Here is a 12,155-nt window from a genome sequence, read left to right on the forward strand (position 1 = left end):
ACTTACGTTTAAAAGTATAGATTTTAAAAAAACTGTGTATGTGATATTCAAAAGCAAAGAAATGGAAGAATTTTATACCATTTCATTTCACTGCACTGAAATAGTTGGCAGCAGTTGATTACTTTGACAAGTGCGTATAAACTCACAGAAAATAATAAAAATACAAACATTGTTAGGATTGTTTTGTCATTTGACGTTTGTAAAGTATGAGATTTAAAACTTCTCTTTTAAAGGAACCTAAACATTCAGATCTTGTAGGTTGTGTTGGGTGGAGCAATACTGAAGAAGTTTATTCTTGTGGGTTCGTTGCTTCAAATACTAATGTCGAAAACTATTTGCAATATTACTGAGGTATCCCTAGATGGCTTGATATATATTCGGTGTCCACTGTTTATATTCTAGAGATGACCATGCTATTTTGAAATGGAACCTGGTAACAAAAGAAACTGTTCAAGTGGCCAACCTGCCAAATGAATTATACCCTACAGATCTACATTGGTTTCCAAGAGGCCAGATAGGTAAAAAACAAGGACAGGATCTCCTTTTAGTGACGGCTGCTGATGGTATGTATGCAATCTCTCATTTGGAATAATTTTAACATGTTTTTTTTTCTTGGGCAAGTTTGTATCGATAGTACTTAATGGTACTTGACAGAAGAAAGACTCTCATATATTGGTAACATGAAATAGTTGGATAAAGCCCTTAAACCACGATTAAGTTACAGTAGTATTAAACTTTTTGAGAGCAGTACAGCACAGGAGTACCCCTTCTTTGGCTTGATGGTACCCAAACCATCAGCCCAGTGATTATCTTGTTCTTGGCAACAGTTCACAGTCTTGGTGATTCTTCCTCCAGGAGCCAGGCTTCAATGTACAGCCACTTGCCTGTGTCCTACCTGATCGTCACATGAGAGTCCCTATCCATTCCTTGGCTTTCTCCACTGTAGCATAGAAGACTGCAGCTTCAAAACATACTGCTTACAAAAATTCAAACTTGGGCTTTTTCTTTTTCACATACTTGCAGACAACTAAAAATGTGCATAATATTTGACATGATCTATAAATGAACAAAATTTCATGTTAGTTTTTGGTATGACAACACTGACAGTTCACTTGTAAGAAACAGTGTAATCTTTGTGGGAAATTATTTTATATTATGTTGTTGCACCATGCAGTCTGGTGGTAAACTTCTACCAAACTACATGGCACAACCCAGAAGACAGCCTTCTTCAGACTCATAGGCATTTCTTGAATTTAATATCCTCTTTCCTTGACATGAATCTCATATTTATTTATGTTGTCCTTGTACATTTAAATTTTGGAACATATTGATGACTTCAATAAATGGCTACAACACATACGGTTTGGCCTTTCATGGGCTGATTTTATGTTTTTTCTAAGCACAGTTGTATGTTTTATCATTAAGGGAAGTTTCATCTCATCAATAAGAATGGTAGAATTGAGAAAAGTGTTGATGCACACCAGGGAGCTGCTCTGACTGGGCGCTGGAGTTATGATGGTGCTGGGTTACTTACTGGTAAGGCATCTACAGTAAAGTCTACTTACAATATAGATTACATTATGGCCATTTCAAGTGATTTGAACCCCAATACTCCAAATATATCATTGTGGCTGGTGTCTGTTATAATATGTTTGGCTCTCCTGACCTTTGCGTGCCTTAGCAGTGATGAAGAATTCTGTTTCTGAGTTGGTGATATCTACAAAGCCAACCTGAAACCCCTAATAGTAGGATGATGGCTTACTGTAGCTTAACATGCACTTAAAACCAATTTGTTCCTAATATTCCCCAGGTTCATGAAAGTTCTAGAATTGTCAGAAGGGAAAGGCATAAAAAATGCTTTTCACTGGTCAAGAATCTGAAATTTTGGAGCAGAAATCCAGCTCTTGTAGACCAGCATACCTCCCCCTCTCCCTCATATAGTTATATCTGACTTCCTAAGGAGTTCTGATTGTTTTTATGTTTAAATAAATAGCATAATTTTATTTTTGTTTGCAAAAACATTATCATGAGATACTACAAATAATATTAAAGCATAAGCAAATTAGCAACAATTAACAAGGACAGCCTTAGTTGCAGCACCATCTGAGAGACCCTACACACAAGGGAAAACTGAAATCACTGTTAAAAGTCCCCAGAAAACAATCTAGACAAGAAATTGGCAAGGATTCTACATCTGGAGTGATGAGAGTTAATTCAATTTTCTTTTTGTATCAGCTGGTGAAGATGGCCAAGTTAAGATCTGGTCTCGAAGTGGAATGCTGCGCTCAACTATTGTGCAGTCAGACACACCAATTTACAGTGCTTCATGGGGACCTGACTCCAGTCAAGTTCTATACACTTATGGGAAAATGTTGGTTATAAAACATTTGACGCCAAACAGCAAACCAAATAAGGTTAGTCACAAATATAATTTTTAGTATTTCAAAAGCCAGGAACAATTTCACACAAAGGAGTGAGACTTCAATCCCAATAAATGCAAGTGTTTGGGTTATATGCATCTGTTGTATCTGTGCATAAATAGCTGCCTTACTTGGTCACCAGTTATCTGGAAAATGTATTGAAACTCAAGCATGTTTTTCTTACTGTATATTAGTCAAAATATGCATGAAACACTTCCATTATGGAAGAATCGACTATAACAGCCCAACTCCTTAGCCAACGTGCTCTTGCTGGTTTCTTGCCTGAGTAGTTTTGATATGTTAACACAGACACTGGTGTAGTTTTCTTACAACTTAATATTTTAGGGAGTTGCCTGTATGATGGAAACAAATGGCATGGCACTGTATTGGACTTGATTATAATGCTTAACAGTACATTTGTTGGCAGGTGATGACTAGTGGGGTCTTTGCTTTACCAGGGGGTTCCCTTTGAAGTTGAATAGGGAATTTCTGTTCCAAGGCTTTTTTGGGTGCAATGTGAGAGTGGCAGTATATGGGGGGGATGCTGTATAAGGGTTTGACTGTATCTTGTCATATCAAGTTTGTTACCTAATCTAAAATAATGTGGTTTGAATTTTGTGCAGATATGTGATTGCAGTGTAATTTGTATTTAAAGAGGGATTTTTTATTTTAGTGGAAGGCACATGATGGCCTCATATTGAAAGTTGCATGGAACCGAAGTAATGATCTCATCATATCTGGAGGCGAGGATTGTCGATACAGAGTAAGTTAATTTTTTAGAAACGTCAATTTATTTAATAAAATCTTCTTGGGCAATCAGCCGTGTTAACTGGTTACCGTAGTAAACCACGGTACTACTACGGTAACCATTAAACGCAGCTGATTGCCCGAAAAGATTTTATTGATTGTACTCACCACAAATCCTATGTCAATTCATTTGTCTGTAATTTGAAGAAATTAATTAATTAATTTCAATAGTGCTATGACTCTGTGATCAGAGTAGGGACAATGCACTTGTCTTTCATGCCAAACAAATCACTTTCAAATGGGCAAGAATATATGTGGATAGAAGAAATAATTTCCTCAATCTGTCACTTCTGACAAAGTTAGAATTTTGATACACCAAAAAGCAAGGTCAAGCAGTCCTTCCACACCATGGATTTCCTACATGCAAATGTGCAACTGTCAGAATATCACATAGTACAGTAAGGGTTCTGAATTCTGTTTGTCAGTATAAGGTGAGGATCACAGGATGAAATTTATGCCTGGCAAAAATCACTTGTGAGCCAGTGTAATATATTTCTTACCTTTCTATATTCCTTTGGACATAGCAAACTTGTACAGTGCTATCCTTATAGGTGTGGGACATCTATGGCAGGCAGTTGTACTCCAGTCAGCCCCATGATTACCCAATTACATCAGTTTCCTGGGCACCAAGTGGAGACTTGTTTGCTGTTGGTTCCTACAACACATTGAGACTTTGTGACAAGGCTGGGGTTAGTGACTAACTTTAACGTGCACTTTGAAAAGCAAGTATTTTTTCATGTCTGTCACTTTGCATGTACCAACATTGAAGGCTATGGGATTCATTTTAATGAGAATTTTGTATGCTAAACCTGCACTAAATTTTGTTGAACCTTTACATATTTCTTTTGAGTTTGATGGCAGGTATTAAAGGCTGAAACTATGTCTCTTATGAACTTACATTATTTATATCTGAATCCTTAGTGGTCACATTCTCTGGAGAAACCCTACACTGGCAGTATATTCAATATTGCATGGTCAAGTGATGGAACCCAAGTTGCTGGGGCTTGTGGCAATGGACATGTAATCTTTGCTCACATCATTGAACGGTATGTACAGTTCTTGAACTAGCATGTTTGCAACCTATCACCATACAATGTATATAGGTTCTAGATTAAATTACAGTGTGTTTGTTTGTTTACTGTTAATGGGTCATTCCTTCTGTCAGGCGATTGGAATGGAGGAATTATGAGGTGATAATGACCAGTCGCAGGAGTATCAGTGTACGGAATGTAAGCAATGATGCCTGGGAGAAACTGGAGTTTCCTGATCGTGTTATTAAGGTGGCGTTGGGCTATGGCCATCTGGTGGTGGTCACTCCATCACAGTGCCACATATACACTACAAAGAACTGGAACACTCCAGTCATATTTGACCTGCGTGAAGGTTCTGTCTGCATGCTACTTCTGGCTGAGAGGTTAGTTTCTTAGAGTAACTGCATATGGATGGGAGGTTAATATTAAAATTAAGTACAAAGGTGTGAGGATGCAGATTGGATTCATCTGACTCTGGATAGTCTTATGGTGCATTATTCTGAGCATCGCAGTGAACTTTTGGGTTCCATGAAACACAGGGTATTTCTTGAGTAGGTGAGTGACTATGTGCTTCTGGATGACTGCTTCATGTAGTTTATTGGTTAGTTATACTTTGTGACATACTTTCATTCCAATTGTCTTATTTATGTTTGGAACAGGCATTTCTTGCTGATGGAGAAGTCTAGCTTGAGTCTGTACAGTTATGAGGGTCGCTTGCTGTGCTCTCCAAGGTGGCAAGGGATGCAGCCAGAGATCGTGAACCCAGCATGTGTCAGTATCAGCTCTGATACCATAGCAGTGAGAGACCAAACAGATGAAAAGTGTATGTTAAAAATTAGTTATATTCAATAAAAGTTTTGTTAGGCATTAATTTTTGGTAATTAAAAACTTGAAAATTCTAACTTTAGCTATAATTGTACATTATCCTACACTTAACATCATGTGTTGCACAAGGCAGGGATATTTCTGGCACTAAGGGAACAGTTAGAAATCTATCAGCAAGTGAATGTGTGTAGATGTTCCTTGATAATAGTATACAAATTATGAAGTGACTAATTGAATCTGGCAGGTACTCACATTGGGAATTTACATTGGTAATAAAAATCTGCAATGATGCACATGAATTGGAAGATTCTAACAGGTTTTAGTAGGTTTATTTGGCACCATGACATCTGTGTCAAGATAGCTCCTAAATGTAGGTAATAACTGCTTCCATCCCCATTACTCTTTTTTTTCCCCTTGACATCTATGCCCATTTTGATAAGTGTTTGATGTGAAATTACAGAAAAGCAAAGAAAGAAGCCTTTCTGTTTTGGATTATGTATGTACATGTAAGTAAAGCTGCAAGTGTTTATCACACTGCTGTCAAGATGATAGTTATGTGATCCAGATTTCTCTGTTTCAGTGGTGCATTTGTTTGAACTGGGAACAGCACGGTCACTAGTTGATGCCCCCCCTATAAAACACAGAGGTGGTGTAGTTGAACTAGCCTTGAACCAAGCTGGGTCACCAGGCGAACGGCAGCTTGCTCTAGTCGACAGAAACAGAGACTTGTACCTTACCAACATAAGAGGCTCTGCCACTATGAAGAGACTGTGTAAATTGGGTTAGTTACATTTTGTTTTGAGATTCATATCACAGGCAGGAAAACTTCAGTCTTATTTCTTTCACTGTCAATGGCAAAAATATGCCCTCTGGCTAAATTTTACTGTTACAATTAGGGTATTAGTACAATATTTCAGTAATTTACTCAGAATCTTGAATTGATGACATTTGGGAGACATAGGCACAGATATGAGTTAGAATCCAGAATTTGTTAATACTTGTTCAAAACCATATTTCCAATTCCTAAATCAGAGGATGAGCTCACTTACCTACAAGCATGATGCAAAGTATCACATAACTGCTTCAGTCTGAATGATTCATCTCAAAGACCTAGTACTGTAGCTACCACTGGTAGCAAGATGGTTTGTCTGATCACATCTGTACATCACAGCATCTGAGAGGAAAGACAAAGATCTTGCTAGTGATACAGATCATCATTTATACATAACATTACTTGCTCTCCTAGTGATCTTAGAGATGTAAAAAACCATGGCCTCTTTCCTGATTATATAATTCAATATGCAAATATAATCCAACAATGTATATTACCAAAATTAAATAATAAAAATAAAGTAATGATTTTGAATCACCTAATTTCCATAAGAATGCCCTCAAATTTCAACTGTCAATGAAAGAAAAGAGTACAGACTGCCTAAAAGTTGCATTCACTACAATAAAATTAAAAGAGAAATGACTACATGGGTTTGGTTATACAAACAGAATGGATAGAAGAATTATATCAAGAAATGCATCAGAATTTAAATTAAAGGAAAGAGGCTTTTGACATTATCCAAAACAGGACGGTTCAGCCAGGTACTAGAAGACATCAGAAGAGCTCAAAAAGGAGAAATTGTAGGGCAACAGAAGATACTGGAGACTTTCTGTCCATCAACCAATATATAACACAGAGAGACTGTGCTAGAAGAAGAATAATAGGATCCAGTGGTAGGCTCTAGTGGACATGGGTTCTATAAAGGGCAGGGAATTTCTTTACTGATATAGCTGAGTGACTATGGCTTCACAAGTACAGGATTCCGCTCCATGGAGTTAGTTACTTCGTCCCTTACAAATGTGTGTATGAGTAAATGAATCTGAAGCATTAATCTCTTATCTTATTCTTCTCTATAAGGGGAAATAGATTATGTATACGCCTGTTCATCTTTTAGGGTCAATGATCCAGTCCCTGTGTTGGAACAGTGATACAAACATGTTAGCAGCAGTGCAAGACACCAACCTTATTGTCTGGTACTATCCAAATGTACTGTATGTGGATAAACGTTTAGTGAAGAAAACTGTTATCCATAAAGATGCCAGGTAAATTACTTTGGTATGATTTATTAAATGGATAACCCCAAATAAGAGTTAAATATAAATATGTAGTTTAATAACTGAATGTATGTTTCTCCCCTCTGATGAAAATTTGTGGATGAGTGAAAAAATATATCACTGAAATCATACATCCATGAGTATCCAGAAGTATGTCTGTTTTCTTGAATGTTACAGAAAAAAGAATCCCACAGATCATCAGGTGACTAAATGATTCGTGGTTTCAAAAGGTCATTCACAGTGTAATTTCCAACATGTCAGATGTAGTGGTCATATTTCTGTGACTTGGATATCAGAGAATTTATGAGGTGCAACATACCCCTTATGTTGCTATCATAGTGCATGTATGTGTGCACTCAATTGTTGTGAATAGGTTAATCTGTTAAAATTCTCCTTCCTACCTCATGTATCTGGACTATTTCATATAACGATAGAACATATTCCTGTCATTGATTGCCAACTATTGTATACAAACACATATGCAATACGTAAATTGTTTGTAGGGGTTCACCAGCGAAATGCGTGATGGTAGATTTCTTGTGTGCCTACATTATTTAAGTCATACTGTTAAAAAAATGATATATATGCGCGTGCATGAGTTCACATATAGCATACATTTGCTTATTCTATAAAAAGATAACTTCTTACAGTTTGTTCTAGTTACACAGTTGATATGTGTAGGTTTTTTAAATTCATTTCCTTTAAGAAATGAGTTATTAAAAAGAAACAAGTAGAAGTATGAACAAGCAGAAGAACAGAGTTAAGAGTTGGGGTTTCATGTATTACAATTTTAAAGGAAGAAGCTTGTGGAATTATAATATTTAATTTGTACATACCTTTTAATTCCAGTGAATTTGGTAAAAATCCTGTGGTGGTATCATTTGATGGAAATCATCTGGGTGTAAGACGTTTGGATGGTTCTCTTGTGACCAGCAGTGTATCACCATTTCATTCTGTTCTTCATGGCTATGCAACTTCCTCTCGGTGGGATGATGCACTGCGTCTCTGTAGGTTTATCAAGGTATTTACAAGGTTTAAAGTGTCCATGAATTGGCAAGACATACATTAAATATGCAAGTCTGAGTTTTAGTAGGGAACTTTTTTAATGCACGTTATATTTGTGCAAGTATTCGTTTAAACTGCAATTGTATATTATCAACAAAATCTCTTAAATTTTCTACATGGAATTGATACGAAAATCAGTTGAAAAATTAATTATGATATTCGAAACAGAATGTATAATTACTGTTTGTCTGAAAAGCATACACATAGTGTATTTTCTCCGTACAATTAAAAATCACTTAACTTTAGGTTCAAAATTGTTAACACATCTAGCATAAATAAGCGATTGCATTTGCAACTTACACACATTAGAACAAAACAATAAATCATAGCAATCAAGTACATTATTAATTAATTTTAAGTCAAAAACTTAGAACCCTTACTTGTATAAATGATGGATTGTTATGTTACAGATTTCATTGTAATAACTAGGAACTAAAAACTAGCTGAATGTTTTGGGAATACTGAGTTACTGTTTCAGGACTCCACCTTATGGGCATGTCTTGCAGCCATGGCAACACATGCAAAAGACATGACTACTGCAGAGGAAGCTTATGCGGCTATTGACGAGACCGACAAAGTTACTTACATACAACACATTAAGGTGATATTCTATATAGAAACTTGCTTTATTTCACCCATTAATGCCCAGTAGCATATTTATGGTACAGGATATTTTTAAAGAAATTTCTGGATGAAGATGTCTGTCTTCTCTGTGAAAATCTCAAATCATAAGACTTATGTTCTATAGATACGACTCTGGTCGTTAATGATATCAACTAGCATGCAACAGCATTACTGATTCACAGTTGACTTGCTGTAATTGCTCAGAATCTATTTGCTAACATGACTTAAGACATTTATCACAAATCAACAAACAGCCTAAAGCAAATTATTAAAGTCTAGCAGAACAGCCCTTTGAAATCAACAGGAAATTGAAAATATTAATACAGGCCTCATATTTGTTATGCCTAGTTGCAGATAAAGTTACTCCTTACTATTATAACAGTAAAACTCATTTCTTGCCATGAATCGATATAATAAGTCATTCTTTAGAATTAACAAATCAATAAATATTTACAGTTCAAGAAGAATGAGATATTACAAATTGGTGAAGGGAAAAGTAGTGGGGCAAAATAATTACCAGCTTCCACATGGTATTATGCACACAGTATGTATATGTATAGTGCATGCTGTGACATAAAATAGACCACAAACATGTGGTACAAACTGTAAAAATTATATTATCTTCATTTCTTATTTCAGAAGCGAATGTTTGAAAATGTCTTTGTAGCAACAGCCTTTTGTAAAAGTGTCTGCAGTTTCCTTTAAAGAGGTATTGGCTTTCTCAGTTAATATACCTTTTATTGCTACAGGAAATTCCGCAACATGCAGCACAGTTAGCAGAGATGGCGCTACTTGGTGGCAATGTGCAAGATGCAGAGAGCATATTACTACAGAATGGACTGGTGTTTCGATCCATTATCACTAATTTGAATTTACACAATTGGAACAGGTAACACACCAACTAAATAACTAATTCTGTTAACAGAACCAGAATGTTCAATACTGTTGTAATAGTATCATAAATATAAAAGTATTTTTCCTTCCAAATAGTACTCATATGACTAGTGGGTGGAAGAAGTGGGCAGATCCAGTCAGAGAAACGGTACTGCATGGTACCGTTCATACTGCCACTTTATGTCGCCATAATGTTGAATGAATGAATTAGAGTAACATGTGGATGTCTGATGTGTAACCAGTGGCAGGGATATTGAACACTTGTAAATAAATCTTAACAAATGTTTTCTAAGAAACTGTGTATTTGGTGACAATAAATTGTCAAAGTTGTGCATCTTATTTTGTTGTATCATAGAGGAAATTACAGAGTACAAAAGAAAAGTTACTCTTGGCAAGGCAAACCCAAGAAGATTATTAATTTTTTCTGTTGTGAAAGTCAGGCACAAGATGTTTCAAAAGTTGGTACATTATAGGAAACATTTTAAATCATTTCTTAATGGTGCATTGTAGAAAACCATATTTATTTTGGATTCCCATTGAATTTCAACAAGCATTGCTAATACATATTTAAAGTATATAAAGGATATAAAACTGCCTATTTATAAGCCTCAAGACTATACTTACATCATCATCAGAAGGGCTGAAAGGAAAGAGCAAATAAGCACATGCAATGAAACAAAGTTCACTTTTCACTGGGCAAATGGGAAAGATGAACATACACAATGGCAATTTATTTATATCACATTATGTGTTTTGAATGTTGCAGAGCATTGGAACTAGCCATTAAGCACAAAACACATGTAGACACAGTTCTCTTCTTTCGCAAAAAGTATCTGGATGCATTTGACAAGCCAGAAACAAATCAGAAATTTTTACAGTTTAAAGATGAGGTAAGAATCCTTTATAGACCATGAGATTAGTACTCTCATAATTGCTGAAGATCCTAAAAGATTGGAGTGAGGATAGCGAGTCTCTGGGTGGAGATTTAAATTCGGTACCTTCTAAATACAGAAGAAATCACAAACACTCAGTTGTGGCAATCAGTGTAAGTTTTTATGAAATCTAACTTTCTCCATCAGACACGCTTTGTCATGAGGACTCATTACCATAATTTGTTTTCCAGAATCTTCAGTTTTTACAGGAATTATTTTTGATTAATAAAACTGTATTTGTGAATACTGCTCCACCATCTTTTAGGGATTAGATAGTAAGTAAGTCTCAATGTGAACAATGCCTTCATGAAATGCACCTGTTTTCATCAGTAAATAAACTAAAATACCCAAATTGATTGTTTCTAGGTTTAAAGTTAATTCAGCTACAGTGATCAACATTAGTGCAACTATCAGTATATTAAAGAAATTAAACCAAAACTTTAAGACTAAATGACAAGTAACTTATCCTAAATTTGAAAATGGTATTTCCTACACACAGAGTGTAATTAAAGTAGGAGGCTTTAAGAGACTCATACTACCACTTTAATTCCTATATGTACTGTTAATGTGTATTTATCTTTTGTGTAGGTGGAACTAGATGCAGAAAAAATAGCACATAAGATACAAATGGAATATCAAAGGGAGTTATAAGAAGATGAAGTTCCAGAAAGATACAACACAAGTAAACAGCACATTATAATGTAATATTATATACTGCACATAAAAGACTACCATTTTGCACTGTACACTGAAAATCACTTTCTCAAAAAGAAAAATAAAGAAATAACACCATATAAACTAACTAACCTACTTTCAGCAGGGTGCTTCTTGAGAAGCAAATATTTACCTGGCTAATCAAGAAATGCCCTGCCTTTTATGGAACTTTAAGAAGCATCATTGTTTTTTCCTAACCTGAGCCAGATGAATCCAGCCCACACCCTCTTACATATTTCTTTCTATTCTAATATGACAATTTACAGCTTCACAGTGAGCAAACCTAATTGCCTTCTTAGGCCATAATCCACATGGTGATGAAAAGAAACCAATGTTTCAGGAACCATTTAATCCCCATCTTCAGGTATGATTGGTGTCTTTTGACCCCTTAATTCAGCTGATGGCCTCAGAGGATTTTATTCGTGTTAATATTATCCTCTTATCCATTCCTTGGTCTTCAAAGTCATATCTTCCCTTCAGGATTCTAACCTATGCATTTCTTATCTCCCATGGGTCCTAAATGTCTTACTGACCTCATCCTCCTTTATGTGATTATCTCAATATTTGTTAAAGAGCCAAACTATGAAATGTCACATTATGCAGTTTTCTCCAATCTCCTGTTATTTCTTCCCTCTTGGGTTGAAATATCCTCAGGTCATATACATTTGTGGTTCCTAACCTTTCCTGATTCACAAAGCAGGATTGCAACCCAATCTACCTCATAATTTGCAGTACAA

At 35.7% G+C, this 12,155-nt stretch overlaps 1 protein-coding gene across 2 annotated transcripts; it reads left to right on the forward strand.

Annotated features, from left to right (window-relative positions):
• Positions 1–100: 100 nt before the first annotated feature.
• LOC110837694 (intraflagellar transport protein Oseg5) lies at positions 101–11,506 on the forward strand. 2 transcript variants are annotated; one of them, XM_022080105.2, is made up of 16 exons: positions 101–301; positions 403–563; positions 1,426–1,536; positions 2,236–2,414; positions 3,094–3,183; positions 3,779–3,916; positions 4,149–4,273; positions 4,393–4,641; positions 4,918–5,081; positions 5,664–5,864; positions 7,030–7,177; positions 8,039–8,210; positions 8,733–8,855; positions 9,628–9,767; positions 10,539–10,662; positions 11,293–11,506. In XM_022080105.2, the coding sequence occupies exons 1-16, from the start codon at positions 207–209 to the stop codon at positions 11,353–11,355; spliced, it is 2,283 nt and encodes a 760-aa protein (XP_021935797.1). In that variant the 5' UTR covers positions 101–206; the 3' UTR covers positions 11,356–11,506. The 2 variants fall into 2 exon arrangements, with proteins under 2 accessions (XP_021935797.1, XP_021935798.1); XM_022080106.2 differs by lacking the exon at positions 101–301 and having other exon boundaries at positions 424–563; positions 1,431–1,536.
• The last annotated feature ends 649 nt before the right edge of the window (positions 11,507–12,155 follow it).

This window comes from Zootermopsis nevadensis, unplaced genomic scaffold (assembly GCF_977971745.1).
Source record: "Zootermopsis nevadensis isolate Lab colony 2312 unplaced genomic scaffold, Znev_1.0 Znev_ptg000016l, whole genome shotgun sequence".
NCBI lineage: Eukaryota > Metazoa > Arthropoda > Insecta > Blattodea > Termopsidae > Zootermopsis > Zootermopsis nevadensis.

What these genes read in the sequence shown, in the direction of transcription:
- LOC110837694 (XM_022080105.2), top strand. Translation starts at nt 207, where the DNA reads ATGAGATTTAAAACTTCTCTTTTAAAGGAACCTAAACATTCAGATCTT. An exon ending in GTTATCCATAAAGATGCCAG is followed by an intron (nt 7,178 to 8,038) that starts GTAAATTACTTT and finishes TTTTAATTCCAG; the next exon opens with TGAATTTGGTAAAAATCCTG. An exon ending in AATTTACACAATTGGAACAG is followed by an intron (nt 9,768 to 10,538) that starts GTAACACACCAA and finishes TGAATGTTGCAG; the next exon opens with AGCATTGGAACTAGCCATTA.